General features: G+C 41.4%; 1 protein-coding gene and 1 long non-coding RNA gene across 3 annotated transcripts in view; one reads left to right on the top strand and one right to left on the bottom strand.

Moving 5' to 3' along the window:
* Window positions 1-819: 819 nt before the first annotated feature.
* The window catches only part of IL15 (interleukin 15), a 28,429-nt gene continuing 5,766 nt past the window's right edge, over window positions 820-23,482 (bottom strand). The window contains exons 3-7 of the mRNA XM_083520170.1: window positions 9,308-9,416; window positions 7,226-7,343; window positions 5,712-5,750; window positions 3,916-4,065; window positions 820-2,399 (exon numbers count right to left, since the gene is read on the bottom strand). Of these exons, the coding sequence (XP_083376296.1) occupies window positions 2,280-2,399; window positions 3,916-4,065; window positions 5,712-5,750; window positions 7,226-7,343; window positions 9,308-9,369 (489 nt within the window). The 5' untranslated portion in view covers window positions 9,370-9,416 and the 3' untranslated portion in view covers window positions 820-2,279. The remainder of the gene's footprint in view (window positions 2,400-3,915; window positions 4,066-5,711; window positions 5,751-7,225; window positions 7,344-9,307; window positions 9,417-23,482) is intronic.
* The window catches only part of LOC310714661, a 44,569-nt gene continuing 40,854 nt past the window's right edge, over window positions 19,768-23,482 (top strand). For both annotated transcript variants that reach the window (XR_014529937.1, XR_014529938.1), the window contains exon 1: window positions 19,768-21,234. This is a non-coding gene — a long non-coding RNA (uncharacterized lncRNA). The remainder of the gene's footprint in view (window positions 21,235-23,482) is intronic.

The raw sequence follows: 23,482 nt of genomic DNA, 5'->3' as shown, positions 1-23,482 counted from the left end.
GTACTTACCATACATTTAAACCACATTACTTCTGCCAAAGAATCCGGGGAACTGTTGTTTGTTAAGGGCGCTGACAGAGCTACAATTCCCAGCATCCTTAACAAACTACAGTTCCCAGTTTTCTCCATTACTATTAAAGTGATATAAGAGTGCTTTGAATGTATGGTGTGGCTCCACCCTCAGTGGCCACACTATGGCCAAAGACTTGTTGCTTCCAAATTCAGGTCTAGTATTTGTTCCATAATATTTTGGCTGTGAGTCCTGGAAGGCCTTTTCCCACCGGCCTGGGAGGATGGGGCCCTGACTAACTCCAGCTACAAAAGCCGAGGCGGCCGAAGAGCCCAGAGACCATCTTGGCTGTCTCTTAGTGCAGACTCAGGTCATCAAGCCTGAACTCTGACAGTCGCTGCTGTCTACAGTGGTTTTAAATTGAGTGATTGCTGCTGTATTTTTGCTGGCTTTTATATGTTTTCTCTTCTGCTGTTTTGTACTTCTTATAATTAGATTTATTGTTTACACATTTTACTGCATCTCCACTGCACTGCAAATGGCCCTGAAGACTTTGTTATATGGATATTATATAAATGTAATGAATAAATAAATGCAATAAATAAAAATGAAGGAATGGTTTGGGGCTGGGTCTTCTCCCCATTGTGATGACACCCAGTCAATCCAAGAAGTTAGGAACTGGTAAACTGGTTCTATAGCTAGGAGAGGATGAGCATTATTATCTCTGGACTGCCAGGATGAGATGGTAGACCACAACAAAAGTATAGAACCAGAAAAGGGAAGATGGAAAAATGTAATTTCCAAAGTAAGTGGGGTTGTAGCCTGGCCCATGGTTCACCTTTATTAAATATATTTACATTCATAATACAAAGGATATTTTTCTTATTAATTGGAAAGATGAAACAGTCTGGGCAAACTACGAATATTTGCAATAGCACCATCAGCAATCTCAAAGGCTGGAAGGAATGTGACTTCTAGTTAATTGTAAGGTTGATGTATGTTCTGCTATGCAGCAAATATGGTACTCAAGGACACTCATAAGGGCTAAATGTAGGAGAAAGAAGATTGAATAACCATCGTCTCTTTAGAAAATTTGCCAAGTCTGCAAGCTGATTATGTTATCAAAAATGAAAAATTGATTGTTAGGTGGCTAACATCTAATAATTTGGCCTCAGGCAGATCTTCGAGGAGCTAAGGTTGTTAAGAGTTCATTTTTGCCCTTCATTCCTACTTCTGAATAACTGGGCTTCTTGTTAAATGGGCAAACAACCACTCTTTCCACAGTGGCTAAGTTTGCTTAATTGACCATGTTGATAGCTAAGTGCCAATGAGAGACCATTCACAGCTCAACAAGGCTTGTTCCTGCATTTGAGGAGAATATAATGTAACTGGAATCTCTCACTCATCTCCCCATTTACAAGGATATCATATTTTCTCAAACTATTAATCCGAGTGTGACCATAAAAATGTGAAACTCAGATATTATTAACTATCAAACAGATGTCCCGGTTGTTTAAAATGCAGGAGAGGCTCTTTATGAAGTCATTTGATTCCTTTAAAGTTATTCCTTCTGCTTGATAACCCTCACCCTTGATAAGAGTGTCCACCTCAAGAGCAATCACCTTCACATAAAGTTGATACGAAACAGCACAAAATAAATTTAAAAATCCACAAAACTAATGAGACAGGGGGCCACAGAAAACATATGATGGGAGGTATTAAGTACTCAGCCCCCTTACACATGGCTACTTTTCTGCTCTGTAACGTGTATCCATCTAACACCATCTACCCCAGAATGGGGAAACCTTTGGCCCTCCAGATGTTTCTGCACTGCAGTGCCTGTCAGCCCCAGCAAGCATGGCCCATCACAAAGTATGATGTGAGTTGTAGTTCAACAACATCTAGAGGACCAAGGTTCCCTACACATAGGAAAACAATGCATCACAGGCTGTTTCGTGTGGTTCACACTCTCTTCTCCTTCTGCACCATATAGTCCTTTCAAGCTTCCTAGGAATTTTAAGTTACGATGGCTTGTTAAGGACTCCAGAATCCACATTATAGAAGCCAAATATAAAGAGGCTCAATGTTAGCCCTATTTTGTAAATGGGTAAACTTTTTTAGGGTATACTGCAGGATTCAATTGCAGGATTCTTGCCAAGTTTGTAATGGTGTTAACTTACCACCACCTGTTCTACGTTGACCCTGTTCTATTTTCCTAGTTCTTCAATTCTAGGAGGCAATAAGTTATTCCTTCCTGCTATAGTGAAATCTCATTTGGCATTTAACTCTGTGTAGCACATTTGTGCAAAAGTTTTGAAGTTCTTTAAAAAATCTGTGCAGTTTTTTTCTGCAAATGTTTCACACTGCTGCCACTTGGATGTTTTTGTTCCCTGTAAAAATGAAAGGTTAAAAAAAGTTAGCATTGTTAAAGCAATTCGTTATAAAAAAAAATTGAGAGGAAAGTAAGACACAAGAGAGACATGACAGACAATTTTCTTCCTTATGGCAGGTCCTTGGTTTGGGATTTCTAGTCAGCCACTAACATCCTTGTGACCACATTTCAGCATACTATGTCTCCCGCTCTCTAGAATGTCTGCAATTTCTGTTAGCAGGGCTTTGCACATAAACCAGTAGCATGTGCATGTAGCCTTAAGAGATTTCTGCAGATCTGAAGTGAATGCATGCAAATCCCCACCCCCAAAGGTGCTTGAGGAGGGTCTCCCCTTCCCAGGCCACCCCACTTCCCTGGGCAGAAGGGATCTCCTGGAGGATTGTGGAGTGCCATTCACACCAATGGAAAAGTCTGCCCTGGTGGGGCCTTTTTTCTTGATGGAAGCAGTGCCTTTTTCCTGCTTCCTGTTGAAACAGCAGCAGCAGGTCTTCCATGTACAACTAAAGGAGAATGTTCCCTGCTCAGCAGGAATTGTACTTTCCATCCAATGTGGGATGCTGGAGGGCATGGGCACTGAGAGTGGTGCTGGGAGTACTCCCAACTGCAACCACCCTCTTTTCCTTCTTTCTCATTTGATGAGGAAGGATGAAACAGAGGCAGAAGCTGACTGAGCTCTGATCCGCAACTGCTATAAATAGGCTAAAAGCCAGGCCCTATTCAACTTGCATCTCCACACACAGAACAGAACTAGGGATTTCACTTTCACAAGCTCCCCTTTTCAATTCCTTGTAACATTTCTGCAAAGGGTACATTTCCGCTACATATCTTGAATTCACCTATTCTACACTAAAGGTTTCTAGCGAATTCTCATCCACAGGAACATTCTAGACTGGGATCCTTGGCCTGGTATGAACGTAGAAATGGCAAAATATTATCAGGATAACTTACAATAGATTTGAGAGGATCTGGATGGAATAATGGATTTCTATCCCAAAGCCGCATCCTTGTAAACATAGTCTTGGAAGTAGGGGTTTGGGGAAATTCAATTTAGTTTGCATTGAAAAACAAACACACCTGATTTTAGCTTTTGGAAGCCAAACACAAACCAAAAGACAGCCATCCTTTGAATTTTTGCAATGTGGTTCTCCAGCCAAGTTATGCATACAAAATGCATTTATTCATGTAACGTGTGTACAAAAATGTGCAGATTAGGAGAAATTTGCTCTGTTTTTAAATGCAAATTGATGGGGAAATGTGGAGAAATGAACTTATGCCTAGAAAAGTGAGAAACTGCGAGAAACCAAAATTGTCAAATTTGCCTAATCCCTACTTGGAAGCCTAAAGGAATAAATTGGGGGGAAACTACAGGGCAAGGATTCAACAGTTCGTTCCTTTCTCTCCATTTTCTGATCTAAAGCTTGAGTTGCTTTCCAAGGGAGAAAAGTCTGTTAGGAATTCCTTTAATGTGGCTACAGTGCAACAGACATGCAATTTTGCCCGTAGGTTAAACTCACCTGTTTGTCATTTTCCAAAAGGAATTTAACATTATCGATTATGTTATTTACTTTGTTCCGTAGCTTTGTATCATTTTCAAATTTATATTCATACGAAATTACTTGCATCTCAAGCTGAAAGCATTTCACCACTGATAAATTACAGTCACTCTGGAAAGTAGGAAAAATCAATGGGTTTATAATATGAAACTTCTCAAGTCTCATTCAGACATGGCCTTTCCCTTGAATTCAGGCCACCCTGCCTGATTCAGAGTATGATCATGGGGGGAGGGGGAGAAATGATCCTCTCACCCCTCAATAACTATTATTGCACAAGTTCCTGCCAGACAAATAATTATAATTGCCTCACACATTACATCTGTAAGCACATGCAGAAGAGTCATTTGTAAAATATATTTGCCATTTTATTGCTTGTATCCTTGATTTGGGAGCTGCTTTGAGAGACTTTTTTTGTTGAAGAGTGGGGTAAAAATGATTTAAGGAATAAAGCTTGACTATAGACTTGTATGGTTTTACTGCTTCAAAAGCCCACTGTGAAAGAAAGCTACACTTACAGTAAAACAATAGACATATATTTTGTGTGACTAGTGTTGAGAGGGCCAAACTAAGACCAGGGAGATTCAGGCGCAAAACCCTGCTCCTGAAACACATCTAGGCAACTTTGGCCCAGTCTCTCTCAGCCTACTTCACAGAGTGGTATTCAACAAAGTTTTGCTCAGACTAGGCTGACTGAAATGAACGAACATGATTAAGTTCATTAATTTCAGTAAGTTTACTCTGAGTAAAACTTAGCTGAATGCCACCCACAGTGTTTTCCCTTCAGATATAATGGGGAAGGTGGGGAAGTAGAGAGAAGCTTGTGGACCCCTCTGAACTTCGGGGGGAAAGGATGGGATAAAAATACAAATAACATTACTAAAATATAATTTTGAGGTGGGGAATATTATAGTGAAAAATAAATCCTCAAACCATTAGGATTGCTAAATCTGAATCAGAACGAGACTAAGATAATTTCAGGGAAGTTCTTCCGTTGCCAGTCATTTCCAGTAAGTATCAGAAATAATGGTTTCATGTGAAATTGTCCATTGATAATTGATGTTGGCCAGTAAGTTGCCTCATAAGCAGTGGCGGAGGAAGCGGACAAGGGGGTGGTTCACCCCCGGTGCCATCTCTGAAGGGGATGACAAGAAGGCACCCCAAGGGGGGCTCGCCCCACCGCCCTGGGGCGCAGTGCCGTGAGCCGCCGCCATCGCGCCACCGCCATGAGTGGAGGTTCCCACCGCCGTCCACATGGCGTTGGAGCGGCACTGTCGGCAAACTACCCAGTGGCGCATGCGCAATGCCACCACATATGGCGCATGTTTGTGCGCCGTACGTAATGACATTGCGCATGCGCCATACGTAGTGGCACCACGCATGTGCTGCCGCATGGTTTGCCCCGCCCCCATCCCCCCAGGTGCTGGTTAGCCTTCTTTCGCCCCTGTTCATAAGAACATAAAGAAAAAACATAAAGAAAAGCCATACTGTATATGTTAAGGGCATTTTGAATACCAATTCTGTCTTTAGTGGCATTGGCTACTCCTCCTTGTCTGGTGTCATCTGCAAAGTTGATGAGAATCCCCTCAATTCCTTCATCCTAGTCAACTATAAATATGTTGGACAACAGTGGGCCCAAGACAGATCCCTGCAGCACCCCACACGCTGCCTTTCCTCCCAAGATGGCGAGGAACTTGTCTTTTGCAGGTGGTATGCAACATATTTATATGAGATCAATTTGAATTACAAAATGTACTCACAAAATCTTTTAAGTCTGCAGTATATAAAGTGGCATCAATCTGAAAAACAAAAGTAATAGCTTTGTAAGCAACAGTTTCAGAACTGAGTGACGATAAACTGTTAAGATTTCTTCCCATCTAAGTCATTGCTCAAAAGGTGAAATTAGAAATCACTGGAAACCTAAATGCTGAGCTTTTTGGGAAGGTCTTAACATCCGATGGGTGCAATTTGGCAGCCACTAAAATTAACTGTAAATCTGCAATTTCTCAAACGGGTGTTGAAGAAAGCTGAAAGTGGGCAGCCTTTTAGCATATCTGCCCTGCAGTGCTAACTGAATCATATCTGAATCATGCTTTTAGGAAAAGAGTTATTTTGTTCTTTATTTCAAATGGTAGACATTTAAAAAATTAAAATAGCTTTAAAGATTCAAATGTCTTCAGAGAAAGGACAATTGAAGAAGACAAAGGGGAAATGTTGGAATCAATCATGCAGAAGTGGATTGTCTGAAAAATGTGTTACTGGAAAATTTGCCAAGAATCTTTTTCTGATAACCAAACACTTGCGGTTAAGAGAGGAAGTAAATAACAAATTGCAATTATTTTTTACAGTCCTTTAATTATCAAAGTGTTTGACATGACCCCATAGCATTAACAATGAATGCAATCCTATGCCTTTTTATTCAGAAATATATTTCACTTTGTTCCGTGGAGCTTATCCTTAGGTAAGCGTCCATAGGATTTTGGAAAGTATTATACATAGTGCAATAGTATGTAATTATATTTCTTTGATTTAGAGTGAGGGAGGAAGCTAAACTGCAAGATTTGACTTAATGACTGTGTCAGAAGTAGAAACATTTAAAATGCTGAGTTTAGCCATTTGTGCACTGTTCACTATGGACATTTTGTAAAATGCATTGTCGCCTTGTTTGCATACATTTTACTACAATATTTTTGTTTCCCAATGATTTCTTGTCTTTTTTATTCAACTTAATATCTAATCCACACCCTTATTTTCATAGAATTATTCATATCCTTCAAAACAGTGTTTTGAATTTTGCGTTTTGGAAGAAATTTAAATAGTGTTTAAAAGTAAGAGTGGTGTCTTGCTCTCTTATGGCCTTTATATGCATGTGTTTAAAAATCATGTTGAAAAGAAACAAAATGAAATGTCCTCAGGTCTTTTTCCTACTGGCAAATATTTTTTATTCCCTTCTGTTCATGACCATGGCTTTGATTTCTTTAACCTCCACAGGAGAGGGTGTTAGCATCCACACATAAACATTTGTCAGACAAACAGCACACACTTATTTAAATCACCTCTTTCTCAGCCCAACATGGCAATGAGGTGATTTTTCAATTGCAGCACTGGGCTGTGTCATCAGCTCAGCACTGTGATGGAGTGTGTGATTTTGGCCAGGGGCTGGTGGGCTAACCTGCAGTGGCTTAGTGGGCCAGTTCAGGCCCGCAGGTTCACCACTCCCAATTTATATTTCTGTTTTGAATACTGTTACTTTACATCTATTTTGTGAGCTTACCTTAGTAGAGAGTGGTCCAATGGTGAGGTTCAACAAATCTTGCATCACTTTTTCCCATATTTTATATTTAATCTCTCTTTGTAGTACACATGAACTTGGTTGAAAGAAAGCAAGGGTGCTGTCATAACAATAAATGCTGAAGTCAATTATCTGATAAATAGGCATATACTATGCACACCATTAGCCTTCCTAAAGTGTTAATCCTTTACTGTTATTGAACACAGGAGCAGAAACACACTAAGTAACCCAGACTCAACCCTCTGAAGAAACAGTGCAACCATCTTTAGTGAGGGAGTCTTCACATGCACAGCAATACACACAAAAACTTCTACACAAACCAGAACTCTATATGATCTGCTTCTAAGTCACCTGGAAGCTTTCACTCTACACCTGTACTTGCAAAGGCTTCAACACTGCATTTGGTCACACTGTTCATGCAAAAGCTTGGGGCAGGGTTACTTGGTATGCCCTGACTCCCAAGTGTCTCCACTCCTGTGTTGAATAAGATTGCTATGTTAACACCTGAAGAGGGTTATTGTGACGTGGCAACATAAATAGCAAAAGGTACCATTCACGGGAAATATCTGGTTGACCGATTGATTGTAAAGCTTTTAAAACAGTAAGTACTTGTGTTTAAACCTCACTAGTGAACTACAGACTCATTCTGAAACCAATACAGAATGAACTGACGCAGTACTGTATAAGGTTCAGAACTTCTGGCAGAAAGGAGAGAGAGAGAGAGAGAGAGAGAGAGAGAGAGAGAGAGAGAGAGAGAAATCAAACCCCCCTGTGATGTTTGAAGAGTTATTTTCTTCTTAAGCATTTCACAATAATCTAACATTTAACATTTAGAGAATAAGGAAGTGCTAGGAGTAGGTACAGAACTTGTGTACTGTACATGCACTGACTACTCAGATTCTGCTTGTGCCTGGGGTCACTTATCTGGTCTATGGAATACAGACTACTTCAAGGACACAGGACACTTTTGTGAACTGCCCTGTCAGTGTGTGTTATATTCTAGTTTGCATATATTCTCTTAAAGATCCCCTTTTGTTGCTGGGATGTCACATTTTCCAATACTAAAACCGCAATATGTTTGCAGCATTGCTATAATTCCTACTTGGAATGTGGAGGCATTCTAGGAAGGTCTTGGGTCCCCTACTGGGTATATTTTGACTAACAATAAGAGGTGTTCATGGTGAGTTCTGGCACCTCTTTTTCTAGAAAAACAGCACTGCCTATAACCACAGCAATGAAAGGACATATGAAGTTGCCATATACTAAATCAAACCGTTGGTCCATCTAAGACAGCGTGGTCTATGAAAACTGGCAGTGGATCTCCAGTGAACATTCACAGCTCTACCTTGAGATGCCAGGGACTGAGGCTGGAATATTCTACATGAAAAAGCAGCTGTTTTACCACAGAGCTGGCACTGTGGGTTAAACCACAGAGACTAGGACTTGCTGATCAGAAGGTCGGCGGTTTGAATCCCCGTGATGGGGTGAGCTCCTGTTGCTCGGTCCCTGCTCCTGCCAACCTAGCAGTTCGAAAGCACATCAAAGTGCAAGTAGATAAATAGGTACCGCTCCAGCGGGAAGGTAAATGGCGTTTCCGTGTGCTGCTCTGGTTCGCCAGAAGTGGCTTAGTCATGCTGGCCACATGACCTGGAAGCTGTACACCGGCTCCCTCGGCCAATAAAGCGAGATGAGCGCCACAACCCCAGAGTCGGTCACGACGACCTAATGGTCAGGGGTCCCTTTACCTTATGAGTATGTTATTCTGTTCTTTTTCGTTGTTTGCTTTATTTCTAAACAAAACACCAGAATGTCTACAGCAGGGCTGCTTCCTTACTCACCCAATGATAAAGGAAATATTTAATTCTATTTTCTCTGAAAAGTAATATCGCATAAAGGCTAAAATGCTGATGGAGTGCTGTTTGATTAGTTGTATGGAAAGTGTCACAATGTCCCTGCGCCTCACTTGTTCCAACTGGAAATATTGAAACATTAAGCATTTTAAATCTCTCTGGTAGCATACGAGTAAATAACAATATCATTATTACTATTTCAAACTATAATTACCAAAGTACGAAGATGGTAACTGCAGGATCATTAATTAAAGAACCCTGGAAATAATTGCTCATAATGACAAAGATTTGCTACTGAAGGCAACCATTCTCAAGTGTGTTTTCTGAAAGACATAATTCAGAAAAAAGAGTGATTAGTACACATATAAGTTGTACAGTGTGCCTTGCACATATTTCTCTTAATCATTAGGAAACTCATTTGGTCAAGAGAATAGAATAAAGGCAATTATGACGGTGCTGTGCATTAAGGAACCTGTGATTCACTTATTGAAAACATGTCTAGAGATAAAATAGAAGGAGATACATATATTCAATTAATTCATCAATTATTGCTCCAACAAAGATGTTTTGTATCTTGGGTGAGAAAACATTTTCAGCTCAAGCATCCCTCGTGGCTAATCTTTCAGGGGACACTTGCCAGTGGTGGATGGGGCCAAAACACCTGCCAGTTGGTGTGTCCACTTGCTACTTCCCTCTCACACACAAATGCACACAACACCACACAAGGCATGCACACTTGCATACAACCTCCTCGCCATTCACTCTTCCCCTCCACATCTCACTGCTCAGCTCTCGGTCCTTGGAAGGATATAGCCAGTGAACCAGTCAGAGCTGGAAATCAGCATTACCCACCACCACTGCCACCAGTGCTTCCAGTGGCAATGTAGGTTCCAGGAATAACTGCACACTACATACTGGGTTCTACAGGTGGAGTGCAAGCCCATCCAACGCAGGACATCTTCTCAACTCCTGGACACAGGAACCGCCCATTATCAGCACCAACATCTTCAAATGGGCCTAGATAACCTGCTTCATCTAGGTACACCCTTACATTGCACAGCAATCACCCACTCAATCATCATGCCCAGGAACAGAATGTTGGCAATGGACTAAATCTCTTGAGCAGGAAATGTGCCACTGCAGCTTTCAACATGGTGGGGATTATATACCTCTCCAGTGAAACATTCAGAACCTGTTCCCACCAAATCAGACCTTCCTGGCTTGCTGTTACAAGTCATGACAGGCAAAGGTCAAAAGACCAAATAGTCAGTCAGACCCCTGCAAGCATTGTCTAATTCCTAATATCAGCTGAAATGACCAGGCAGTGCTGTGGACACCTCTCTAAGATCTGCAAAAACTGCAGTTCCAAAGTTAAGAACAAATTGACTAACTATCCTCAAAGTGCTTTGCAAATTTGTCACAGAACATGTCTGAAGGGTCTGTTGTTCCAATTTCTGAACCTTCAACCAGCCTACTCCCCAGCCTAAAGAGCACAGCCAGACAGCCACTTTTGGACACATTTATTTGCAGCTGGCATCTGATACAAGCAATTATGCACTCTACCATGTACTCATCTGTGGCGTTTGCCCACTTGTTATGGAGATGTCGTACTGGGGGGGAGAGAGAAAAGGTTAATAGGCTGACCAATAAGAAAGCCCAGGGGCGGAGCCTAACTGTGTTTAAGGCACAACACAGGGGTTTTGGCAATTAGTTCGGTTGGTTTCTTGTGGGTGGGAGGCATAGGAGTCAGAGTGAGTTAGAGACAGGGGGGAGACAGAGAGAGTGAATTGGATTACAGTTTTACAAAGTATTTAAAACTTGTTTGCGTTCACAATAAACTGGAATCTTTATGTTACAACCTGACTGAGTCTGAATATATTACGGGGGAAACCTGGTTGGTGGAAGTGGAAGAGATAAGCCATGGTGGTGCAGGGTCAATAGTCCGTGGAACGACCGGGGGCTCTGTGCGAATGCCACATCATCCACTATGAGATTTGTGTCACCTGCATTCCAGCCTGCTTCATCACCCAAAGACAGCCAAGGAGCAGACCAGGTTCTGCAGTGACTGAGAGGGCACTTGGGAACAATCATGTCAATGGCTCTCTCCATCGTTTTGTTGTACAGCGGGACTAGGGGCTCAAAAGGATCATTGCTATATCAACTGGAAAATTCCCCAGGGCATCCAGGAATCCTTCAGATTCCATCACTCTGTGGGGGCAGGCTATCCTAGCTGGGCCCGCACACATGCAGGTCTTCACCTGCCACTGTCTGTCTAAGCCTCACCCAAAAGTGGTCTGTCCATGACAATGGGACAACATTAACCCCTCCCCTCTCTCTGCAACTACCAGGTCACTCAGAATCAGTCTGTGGGGGAGGGACTGATATAGAATGCAACATGTGTTGACAATCTTTGAATTTTGAACATATACATACGAATTTCCCATTGGTTGGCCTATTTCAGGGATATAAATGAAGCAGTGGGTTACCTTCAAATGCTCATGACAGATGTTACCAGAGAAGACTCTAAAGTACCACAATCACCACTCCACCTCCTGTTTTTGATAATGGATTTCCTACATATCTCCATAATCGATTACTAATTTCCCAATAAGTGACGTTGAGGAATAACTTCATTCTTATGCAAGAGGAACTGTTGTTGTCATTTGTAAATTGCCTTTAATGCTTCTGTGAGATTGCAGAAATTGTTTTTAAGATCCTATGGGTTAATGTAAGCAGTGAGGTCAACCTATCTGTACGTCATTTTATTTGCAATTGATTTGTTACTGGAATATCATTCCAGATGCTTTTGTATGCCAAAAAGTAGGTCCTTCATCATGAGTTCCAGTAAAGAAAAATTGTGTGTTTGAACAGTCACAAAGTGGATAGCCTGTATTGAGGCAAAACCAACATAAATTATATGCGCGCAGTTTCTCTTTAATTAGTAAGCACACATAGCAGTTAATAGCAATAGCAGTCATTTAGACAAATAGCAGAGCAATTAACATCATCCACAGTGTATGGGAATGCAAACTATTTACAAATTCAGTCTATATAATTCAGTCTATAGTTATATAGTCTACATGGCAAAACACTGCGCAATAAAGTGCCTTGCTAAAAATATTTCTGCCATGTACTCAGTTGCACAAATGCAACTAAGACAAAAAAAATGCTGCAGGCCAATATTTATCAAGCAATCAGGTTTATTTTAAATGGTTTAGGAGAAAATTCACCAGTCTGCAAGTCAATTAAAAAAACAAAAACTACTGATACATGATGCCTGTCTTTGCTTTTTAAGATGCTGTCTAGGTTTGTCATTGCTTTTCTCCCAAGAAGCAGGCGTCTTTTAATTTCATGACTGCTGTAACCATCTGCAGAGATCATGGAGCCCAAGAAAGTTAAATCTCTCACTGTCTCAACTTCTTCCCCTTCTATTTGCCAGGAGGTGAAGGGCCCAGTGGCCATGATCTTAGTTTTTTTGATGTTGAGCTTCAGACCATATTTTGCGCTCTCCTCTTTTCTTAAGCTAAGCAGAGACATCACCTTGCCAACAAAGGTCCGTATAGTTAAAGCTATGTTTTTCCCAGTAGTGATGTATGCAAGTGAGAGCTGGACCATAAAGAAGGCTGATCGCCAAAGAATGGATGCTTTTGAATTATGGTGCTGGAGGAGACTCTTGAGAGTCCCATGGAGTGCAAGAAGATCAAACCTCTCCATTCTTAAGGAAATCAGCCCTGAGTGCTCACTGGAAGGACAGATCCTGAAGCTGAGGCTCCAATACTTTGGCCACCTCATGAGAAGAGAAGACTCCCTGGAAAAGAGCCTGATGTTGGGAAAGATGGAGGGCACAAGGAGAAGGGGACGACAGAGGACGAGATGGTTAGACAGTGTTCTCGAAGCTACCAGCATGAGAACACTGTCTAACCATCTCGTCCTCTGTCATCCACTACTTCTTGTGCTCTGGTCGTCCTCTACAAATCCTGTTCTCTTGCCCAATGCCTCCTCCACTGTAGAATGGCTGTAATGGCAGAAGGGATGAGTGAGAGGGAAGAAGGAGGATGATTGTGAAGAGAAAGGGAAAGAAGACTGTTGCAGAAAGCACATTTTAAGTTGGCCTAATGAGGGTGTTTTTGCTGGGGAAACCCACAAAGCCTGGAACTTGCTCTGCTGTTGCAATACAGCCTTCGAGTACTTTTAATGTGTGGTCACAGCTCAAAAATAAAAAGGCAAGCCCAGATCCAAAATTAATTATCTCCGCTCCCCAAACAAACCTTAACTTTTTAGAAATTAATTTATCTTTATTCAGTATTCAATACAATGTATGTACTTACATTGAGATAAGTATGTATGAGGGTGGGGTGGGTTCATAAATAAAGAAGAAATTTTTAAAGTTTACTATTGTGAGAAAGGATAGGATGTGAAAAGAAAAGGGGAAGGGAAGAACACATATAAAGTGTGAATACAGCAGACATGTTTGCAAATACAGGCAATGCAGATGGCTACCTTTCCCTTTCAACTGTATGCAGCAAGCCCGGTTTTGTCACTATGTAATGTGTGAAGGGGAACTAGCCTGGAGAGCTGAACTAAAGCAGTTTGTAGACAATGTCTTGGAGAGGCAAACCTGGAGCTTTTTCAAACAGAACACCAATTTGGCAGCCCTAAGCACAGATTTCCCCCATTAGCCTCATTTACAACACAGTATTATCTGGGGCTTGAACATGGCCCTTTACTAGTCAGTTTAAATTGTGATTAATACTGTTCCTACTTCAGTTACGTTTGAGATGAGAGAGACTGAATGCTTTTACTGCAAGTTGAATTCCATCCACGTGGCAAACTTCATTTATCTGGCTGATGAACTAGAAATATGGCAGTTCAAAATGCCTGGGCCAAGAATCTCAGGAAATGACAATCAGACTACTGTAATTTTAGTTGTTAGCACTTTATGCTCCAAGGCATGGTAAGAAGAAATGAGGAAAGCCTAATTCTTCCGATATATGGCCCAATTAATTGATGCTGATTGGCTACCAATGGAGGAGAAAATTGCAGAACTGGAGAATAATATATCAACCTTTGTTCTTTGACTGAAAATATGTTTATTGGTATTTGTTTGCCAATATCTGTGTGACAAATCATGCGTCCAGGTTGCGGTGACTTGAAGAATCAAACAACTAAGTGGAATCTAAAGTATTGCTTGTCTTAAGAGTTGAGTGGGGAACATCCTACTTGAGAGCCAGACACATTGTCTTTATTGCCAAGGTTTATGAGATTTGTTGGGAGATGGGGAAATGTAACAGGTAGGAGAAATTGGAAGGGAAAGCAGACTTTCCCCCCCTGGAAAATGCCTTTATTACCTCTGCTAGGCATTTCTTCGGTGTCTTTCTTTTATCACTTTTCTTTCATCTTCTATTCTGACCACGGTCAGTAATAGCCTCTCTCTTGGCTACACCAAAGCACAACTCTTTCCATTCACATCCTTGCTCAGCATGGACTCGGATTTTTAGCTTTCAATCTTTACTGTAATATGCCTCCAAAGACACTTTTAAAAAAATCAATAAACCTTGTACTGCTTTGAGCTTCTAGCTCCCACTGCTGTGTTATTTAGGAAATTATGTGCCTCCGTGTTACTGCCTGTCTAAAATAACTAGTGAGCTCTTGGAGTCACCATGGGCTATGTCTTCATCAACAGTAAGTACTGAACAACTTTCAGCGCAGTTACCCATGACCATTAAAGGACAACGGATAGGTGGGGGGGAAGGGGACAAATGAGGTTAGATTTAGATAAATGCAAAGAAAAAGAAGAAAGGGAAAACAAATAGTTAAGCACAATACCACACTGGCAGCAGGAGAACAGAGCAGCAATGATTAACTGAAGCTAGAAATGGAAGACAGGTAGGTGAATAAGATCTTAGTTTGAAATAATCAATGGATCTTTTTTTTGTCTAGCAGACTGAAGATTCACACTATTTCTTGGCAGTAGCCCCACAGTTATGGGTCTCAATTCCTTGAGGAGTTCAGCACGCACCATCCCACAAAATATTTACATGGGTTTTAAAGGCCTACTTTTTTTACTGTTGCCTTTAATGGCCTGTCTGTGGGTGTGTTTTGCTTTTTGGTATGGCCATATTATGTCAGAGTACTCTTAGTACGTGCTGCCTACTAGTGGTAATGAAGTGTTTGCTTTTATTTGGTTTAAAACTGTATTATGGCTTCCTTGTTGGTATATATTATTCGTGTGATACACAGAGGGTGGATCTACACACAGGGAAAAACCACTATAAATAAATCAGAAATTGGATCATTATAACAAAAGGAGAGAAAAAAAACCTATGGAAAATTGCATATAAAAATTTCCAGCTCTCTGGCGCCATCTGGTGTTGTCTGTTTATTGCACATTCAAATTGTTATTTCTTTACTAATGTAGCTGAGTCCTGCGAAACCTTTTGTTTGAAACGAGTCCTAGAAATCTTTCAGTTAATTAAACATATAAATATACCAATCAGATACGAGATTTTGTGGGGACTATTTGAAAAAATTGTTGGAACAAACAGCACATTCAGAAGCAGTAGAGAAGTGTTATTCCAGCCAAAAAAGGAAATACCTCATTCATTTTGGTGCATCCTGAATACTTTTAATTACTATAAATCATGAATGTTTTAGAAGAATGTTTTTTTTATTTTAAAAAATGTGACAAGAGGGAGTTCAGTTAGCCTGGCAAAAAAGGATGAGAAGAATTAGGGGTGCCTTCTATAAATAAATGCAAGGACCCAACATACCATTAGTTAATTCAAAGTAATTTTTAACCTGCCCTTCATCAACAAGGAATCACAGGCCAGGGTGCTGTAAAACCAAAACAAGGACAACCAAGATTATAAAACTATAAACACAGCAACGAATGCAGACCAGCAACTACAACAAATAACTAGGTTTTGGATTTGAATGTTACGTTAGATTATCTTTTAGGGTCAGTGTTTGAAACTCACATTGTTCTAGGTGCATTTTGCGACAGGGAATTTCATTATCACAAGCAGTTTCTAAGCTCTGGGCACAGTACTGCACCTAAGATTTCAGATTAAAACTGCAGAGGGGAAGGAAAGGAAGGTGGAAGTGGGGAGGCAGAAAAAGACCTACTCTCTGAAGGCTGGAGAAGGCCCCTTAAGAATATTAGGGAGGCGGGCAGGAGAAGGACTAGACCATGTGAAAAATGAACATAATATTTTAGCTGCCGCTCATTTATTTTTCAGCTTTGTATTCTTGTTATAAAAAAACCCCATGCCTAAACATTCCATTGTTGTGCCCATAACATAGGTTTAAGGTGCCATTTAGCTCCTAGCTTTCATATCTCAGTTTCTAACACTGCTTAGGCTAGCTTTCAACTGTGTAGTTCTTGGTTCCAAGAAAGAGGGTTGATGAGCCTGAAACCTGTAAGGCAAGTTTTATCCAGGCACACTCTTCGTTTGTTTAGTTAAGTAAAATGAGGTTATAGTTTGCCAGAAGCACCAAGTGTAGTGAGACCATATCTCCTTGAATAATGAGGAAACGGCAAGACTATTGGACAAGGACATGTCCTTTTTTCTCCTACCTTCCTCTAACCTGTGGGAGATTATTCCATCAATCTGGTTATGAAGAAGCTGAAGTTTTAGACAGGGATAAGGAAGACACATGGAGCACTGAGTTGGGCTCCGAAAGACTCAAAAGGTTCTTGCTGCTCCGTAAACCAATAGATAGCCAACATGACGCCCTCCTGATTTTATAGAAGAACAAAGGATTTTGGACTAACCATTGTAGTAGTTTCATGGTGCACCTCCATATTATGCTCTAGCTGTATATTTGTAAATAAACATACATTTTACAAAGTGAGCTCATTCAAAGGAAACAAAACCTGAGTATGTACTACATCCTCGAAACCACATCATTTGAGTTTTAGGGTGTGCATAACAATACACATGGGAAAGAGGCATTTAGGATGAAGGGAAGCATTGGCAGTCATGAATTGATATTGTCTTCAAAGAAGCCAATGCAGCTGTTTCAGAAATGGATCTTCTTCAAAGAAGACGAAGAAGACCCATTTCAAAAACAGCTGCATTGGCTTCCAGATCTGGCAGCCAATGCAGCTGTTTTTGAAATGGGTCATATGAGTTCCAAAGGCGGTCTCTGCCACTGCATTTTGAACCAGCTGAAATTTCCAAGTTGTCTTCAAGGGCAGCATCACACAGAGCTCATTTCAGTAATCCAATCTGCACGTTCCAAGAGCGTAAAGTACTGTAATCAAGTCATCACTGCCCCAAAATGGCCACAACTGGCAAACCAATTGTAACTGGAAATAGGCACTCCTAGGCAGCAAGGCCACCTAGGCTTCAAATGACAATGTTGGATCCAGGAGTATCCTAAACCTGCTACCTTCCAAGGGAGTGCAACCCTGTCCAGAACAAGCCATCTTCCCACCTCCTGGACTTGAGACCTTGGAACACATAACACTACTGTTTTTTGAGGATTCATTTTCAATTAAAACACAAGCCCAGGTTCAGGTAACATGCAAAGCCAAACCTTAGCTCAGCTCAGGAGAAATAAAAATGCCTAGGAAAAGGAAAGAGGCAGCAAGCTTCTTTCTGGGAGCCTGCACATTTGCATGGTCTCATAGTTTGGCTTATCGTGTTGTGAAAACCAACTATCCAAGGAAAGAAGGGATGTGTTCTAGAAAGGAATATTTGAAGGTATGGATATCCACGCTACTTAAAAGTACAGTTTGATACTAAATGGTAGGTTTTGCCCTCATTATGCAGTGCTTTAAGTTATTAGGACATTTAAATGAAGGAATTACAATATTTATGTGGCACATAAATTATGCATCGTTTTCTAAGGACAGCCATAAAACCTCAGGCATTTGCAAGTCATTTCCCTTTGTTGGTGAGCAAATGTTCAGCAAGTTGTAACACTTCTCCCATCTGAGTCCTCCCCACCCTTTCGGAATGAGCAAAGAATTTGTGCAGGTTTATATGGGGTGTTATAAGAACAAATGTGAAAAAATGAAGATGTGAAGTGGGGGGGGGGCACCTGGATGATGAGTATGCATGTGTGATCAGCCCTGCACTGCCATAAATCTATGTTCCATTCTGGTGGCATGCTTTAATTAAAAATAGATGCTGGCAACAATCATTTTTAAGTGGCAAGATTATGTGCCACTTCTCATAATGTCAATCATGCTCAAAATGGAAATAAAAGAATAAGACAGTTTCAGCAACTGTCAGTATGCTGCTAAAAGTCATTGATGTCAATTATACTTGGTGATTTAGTCATGCAAGTATCCAAAACAAAATACATTAACTGCTAATAGGTAGAAATAATTTATCTGTCATGTAAGATGCAGTATTTGGTGACCTTTTCGGGCATTTAATTTTATCTTCAGCAAGATGAACAATGGAATGAACAGCAAAATGAACAATGAATATTTGATATTTGTTTACTGAATATAGCACAAATTGGAATGAAAGAATGCATGAAATACATAGGCTTTGTGCTTTTGGGTTCTGTACTGTGAGAGACTAAGGTGTCTTTGAGAGTTTATATCCTCTGGGCATAGGTGCCAACTCCCTGGGGCCCTGGGTGCCCAAGCACCCACAAAATTCCCTATGAAGGGGTCGGGCACCCACAAATTTTGGTGCCAGGGCCATGAACACTGCATGGCACCCATGGCCCCGGGCACCCATGGTCATGGGGCCAAGTTGGCACTCCTGGGTTTGAGGCAGGTGCAGAGAAGAGATGGTTTTATGCCCCAGGTGAGAGATAAGGTGGAACACTGTATACCATATAATTTGCTCAGATGGATGATAGGTGTATTTATGGCAGGTCCTGTGAGATCTGGCTGTCATGTGTTGATGCCTGTGTGACCTAGAGGCATGATAAATTCTGTGTATGAACTGTTTTAGCAGGTTGTTCTATGTACAAGATGTGCCTCAGGAGACAGAGATTGGAAGAATGTTGTAGGATGGCCTATCTCAGTGATTAAGAGGAGGAGCAGGCATAGCAGAGGGAGATTATGAAGGAGTGGTGATAGGTGCTTGTGCCTAATATCACCCACTGAGTTCCCTCTTATTTGTGGTACTTATCAGTGCTCTACCACTGCCCCCAAGAATCTGCTGGTTCTGCTGCTGAATTCCATGTTGGTTCTTGATAGAACGAGGGTGATTCATTTGTTGATCATGAACAAATGGGCCAACCTGACATGGCCAGATTTGACTCAGCTCTGTCCACTCGGTGCAACATCAGTCAAGGACTAATGGGGAGGTATTGCAGTGGTCCAGAGAGGTTCACTTCCTGTATTATAAGTATTGCTGAGGGGGGAAGTATCTCATATTCATTTCATATTGTGAAAAGGTTCGACTTATTCATGATATTGAGCGGAAAGCTTTCTTAATTCACTAATTAAAGCATATGACTTTTTTTGTAAATAATTTTTATTCATAACAAATCAAACCAAATCTTGCCACATAGAAAAACACCAATACAGCCAATTATAAAGTCTGAATTAAATAATTTCAAAGGGTGACTTCCCGTGTTCTGAATTCCAAGAGCTACTGTCCTTCATTTCTTTTCAGCTTTCTTCCCGCATCTCTCAGTCAATCAGTCTCTGGTATATGACTCTCCATCTTGTTTTGTTTGACGATTCCATATTTCTATAATCACGTAGGAGGCAAATTTTTATTCCATATTGTTCTCAGTCTTATTATTTGGAAACACAGTCCTCTTTCAGTAGCCCCGCCTTTCTCTACCATTTCTTGCTCTGGGCTTCCATACAAGGTTGAAATTAATGACGCCATGTTGACTTTGATCTCTCATAACAAGCTGATGTTTCAAGTTCTATACCATGGGGTGTACTTGACAGTCAATAAATTATATAAAGATTGTTCCCAGTTTCTCCAAAAAATAACCACGCTCGCTCTCCAGGGCCCTGGAGAGCTAGTAGGCATCCAGAATTCACCGTCACTCTCTTTTCAAACATATATAAAAATATTCCGTGTGAGCACATGCATTTTTTGTAAGGTACATCCCTTTTGTAGTTCAAATTATAAAGTATCTTCGGCCTCCCTCAGATAAAGGAGGTTCCTTGTTTTCCTTTTTCTTGCTGCGTCACAGCTGCTACCAGCACCATCTTTCCTGCTCAACCCAAGCCATTTTCATATCTGATCTTATTCTGCCAATTTTAATTAGGACTCTCCGCCGAGGACCATGGTGCCATACATCCAATTAATTTTGCCCCTCCTAGGTTTCCTTTAGGTAATTAATTCTTTCTTGGTGAGGTTCACCAAATCATGAAATAGCTGATATTGAAGGAAGGTGAGGACAGGTGACCTCACCTAGGCCCAAAGTCACCCCCCCCCCACCAAAGCAGCCTCAAAGCTTCTCAAAACTTTTCAAAATCATTTTCTCAGCAGCTAAGCATCAGAAACATTCCGGTCTGCTGTAACAAAGGTAGAGAACAGTCCATTGTTTCTCAGGCCTTTCTCATGTCTTCTGGCCTTGCTAAAGAACCACATTGCAACTTACTTTCTGTCCAGGAACCATCCCAGAACAAGAGATTGAAACATATCTGAACATGCTGAAAACCCCTTGGCTTCTCACACACACCCCTTTCCTGGGAAGGGTGTCAAGAGTCCACAATAGTCCCAAGACAGCTTTCTGTTCATGCTCAGAGGAACTCCTGAGGGAGGAGAAAGGGGGAGGGAACTGGAAAGGGGTATATATGCTTGTGCACATGATTGTGAACTCGTGCATGCTTTTTGTGACTTATCACACTTGCTCCTTCTACCAGTTCATGGATGGTAGAAATAAAAGCCTTTTCTCCGAAACTATTCCTTGAGTGACTGTTGACTCCCACTTCCCTTTCCCAGGCGCAATATTTTTCCCACCCGAGGGCAAAGCCTCATAAGGCTACATTTCTTGGTGCATTGGCCAGGAAAAAACAACATTCCCTGAGGATAAGGGATGTGGGTTCAAGGCATCCCTGCGGTGAACTGCTCGGTTTGTGTCAGCAGTTCCAGTGCACATCCTGCCAAGTTCGTGGGAGGAATTGCCACCCATTCCTGAGTGGACACACTGCAAGGACCGAAGAAAAAGCAACGGCCGAAAGAAGGTACCTCGAGGAACAAGGTAGGCTCCACAGGGTATAGGTGGGAGCAAGCTCCACAGGGTTAGGTGGGAGCAAAGAAAGTTTGATCAGCTCCGCCAGCAGGGTAGAAGAAGTGCCACTGGTTTTGGTTTCGCCCTGAAAAAGCAGTAAAAGGTGCTTTTGGGCCCCACAGCCTCGATCATTCCATCACCGAATTACTGGCTGGCTTTATGTCAATAATTCAAAGAGCGCCAGTGACAATCTGCAATTGTACCTTCCCAGCCCAAACCGTTACACCTGAATCCACGCCAGGAACTTTTTCTGGCTGCAATGTGGGTTTCAGAAGGGGAAGGTAGTGTCTCTGCTCACAGACGTGTGTCTGCACCCTGTCAAAGGAGATGTTCAGCTGACCTAGCAACAACTGCAGGAGGCAGCTCCCAGCTCCCACATTTGGGGACAGCATCAGTGGCCTCAGTGGAAAGGATAGTGGCCCATTTTGGGACGAGCCTTGAAGAAGGCTGTCCAAAGATTAAGTGGGGGGAATGAAGGAAGGTGAGGACAGGTGACCTCACCTAGGCCCAAAGTCACCCCCCCCCACCAAAGCAGCCTCAAAGCTTCTCAAAACTTTTCAAAATCATTTTCTCAGCAGCTAAGCATCAGAAACATTCCGCTCTGCTGTAACAAAGGTAGAGAACAGTCCATTGTTTCTCAGGCCTTTCTCATGTCTTCTGGTCTTGCTAAAGAACCACATTGCAACTTACTTTCTGTCCGGGAACCATCCCAGAACAAGAGATTGAAACATATCTGAACATGCTGAGAACCCCTTGGCTTCTCACACACACCCCTTTCCTGGGAAGGGTGTCAAGAGTCCACAATAATCCCAAGACAGCTTTCTGTTCATGCTCAGAGGAACTCCTGAGGGAGGAGAAAGGGGGAGGGAACTGGAAAGGGGTATATATGCTTGTGCACATGATTGTGAACTCGTGCATGCTTTTTGTGACTTATCACACTTGCTCCTTCTACCAGTTCATGGATGGTAGAAATAAAAGCCTTTTCTCCGAAACTATTCCTTGAGTGTCTGTTGACTCCCACTTCCCTTTCCCAGGTGCAATATTTTTCCCACCCGAGGGCAAAGCCTCATAAGGCTACAATATAACAATTACAAAAATACAGTAGCTGCTCACCACATTAATCAAAACACCAAGATGGGAGTCTTTTTGAAGTCCAAAGCTTGACCTCCAGTGACTGTGTAGTTTAGCAGATTTTCCTTTTATCTCTTTCTGTCCAGAAAGATTTTTGTCCAAATCTTTTTGATTTTTAGAAATCAGGTATTCCCCGCTCGAGAGATTGACCCCAGAGAGTTCCCAGTTTGTGCCATGCAACGCCCAGCATCCTAGCCCCTCCATCTTGTTATGAGAGGCTGATAATGGACGATCTGTGGGTGGCCAAGCTCCCCTACCCTCAGTGGGTTGACAGAGCTAATTACACTCATATTAGCCCTGGATTTCTGGCACTACTGGGGGTCCAGTCTCATGGGTGGCAGCCATTTCCCTCAGCAGGAAACAGGAAGTCTGATCTGGGGACATTTTTAACTAAAAAAGAGGTTGCATTTTTGTTTATAAAGTGCCTTAAAAGTAAGCAAGCATGGAACAGAAATAAATACAGACAGTGTCTCTTTGCCTTCTTTAAAGAATGTTAAAAGCTGCAAAAAAATATAAGAAGACATCTGACACAACAGGAAAGGAAACAGAAATGGAGGGGAAATCTGAACAGTCATTTAAAATCACAGGTAGCCTCTCAAATCATTTTAACTAGGAAATCAATGAATTTGAAGTTTTCTAGACATCTAGAATTTTGCTGTTGTTATTGTTCTCTTGCCAGGCTATAAATCGGATCCCAGTGCTCATACCAAAAATTATGTGACACCATTGAAGATTCTACAATGAAATAAGTTCACAGTGTGCCATAAGCAAAGTGACAGGTCACATTGCAGCAAATCTGAAGATCTCTGCAATTGCAGGGTATTCTCTGTTCAAGCTTTTTAATGTTTACTGTTCTTTATTATTGAAGAAGAACCAGTGTTTTTGTTTGCTCGTTTCATATTGCTCTATTTACACTTGCATTTTGTTCTACACAAACTACGTAAAATGCCTACCAAAGACATTATCTCATTTTTCAAATTCTTAAGGATCTCATATATAGATAAAAGTCTTCAGGATGCTTACTGAGAAGCAAGCTCTACTAAATTACCAGTAATTAGACTTACTTTCAAATAAATACATTTTGAAA

Source organism: Podarcis liolepis (assembly GCF_965112155.1).
Source record: "Podarcis liolepis genome assembly, chromosome: 9".
Taxonomy (NCBI): Eukaryota; Metazoa; Chordata; class Lepidosauria; order Squamata; family Lacertidae; genus Podarcis; species Podarcis liolepis.
The sequence above is the reverse complement of the archived record's forward strand: the minus strand, read 5'-3'. Positions and strand labels throughout refer to the sequence as shown.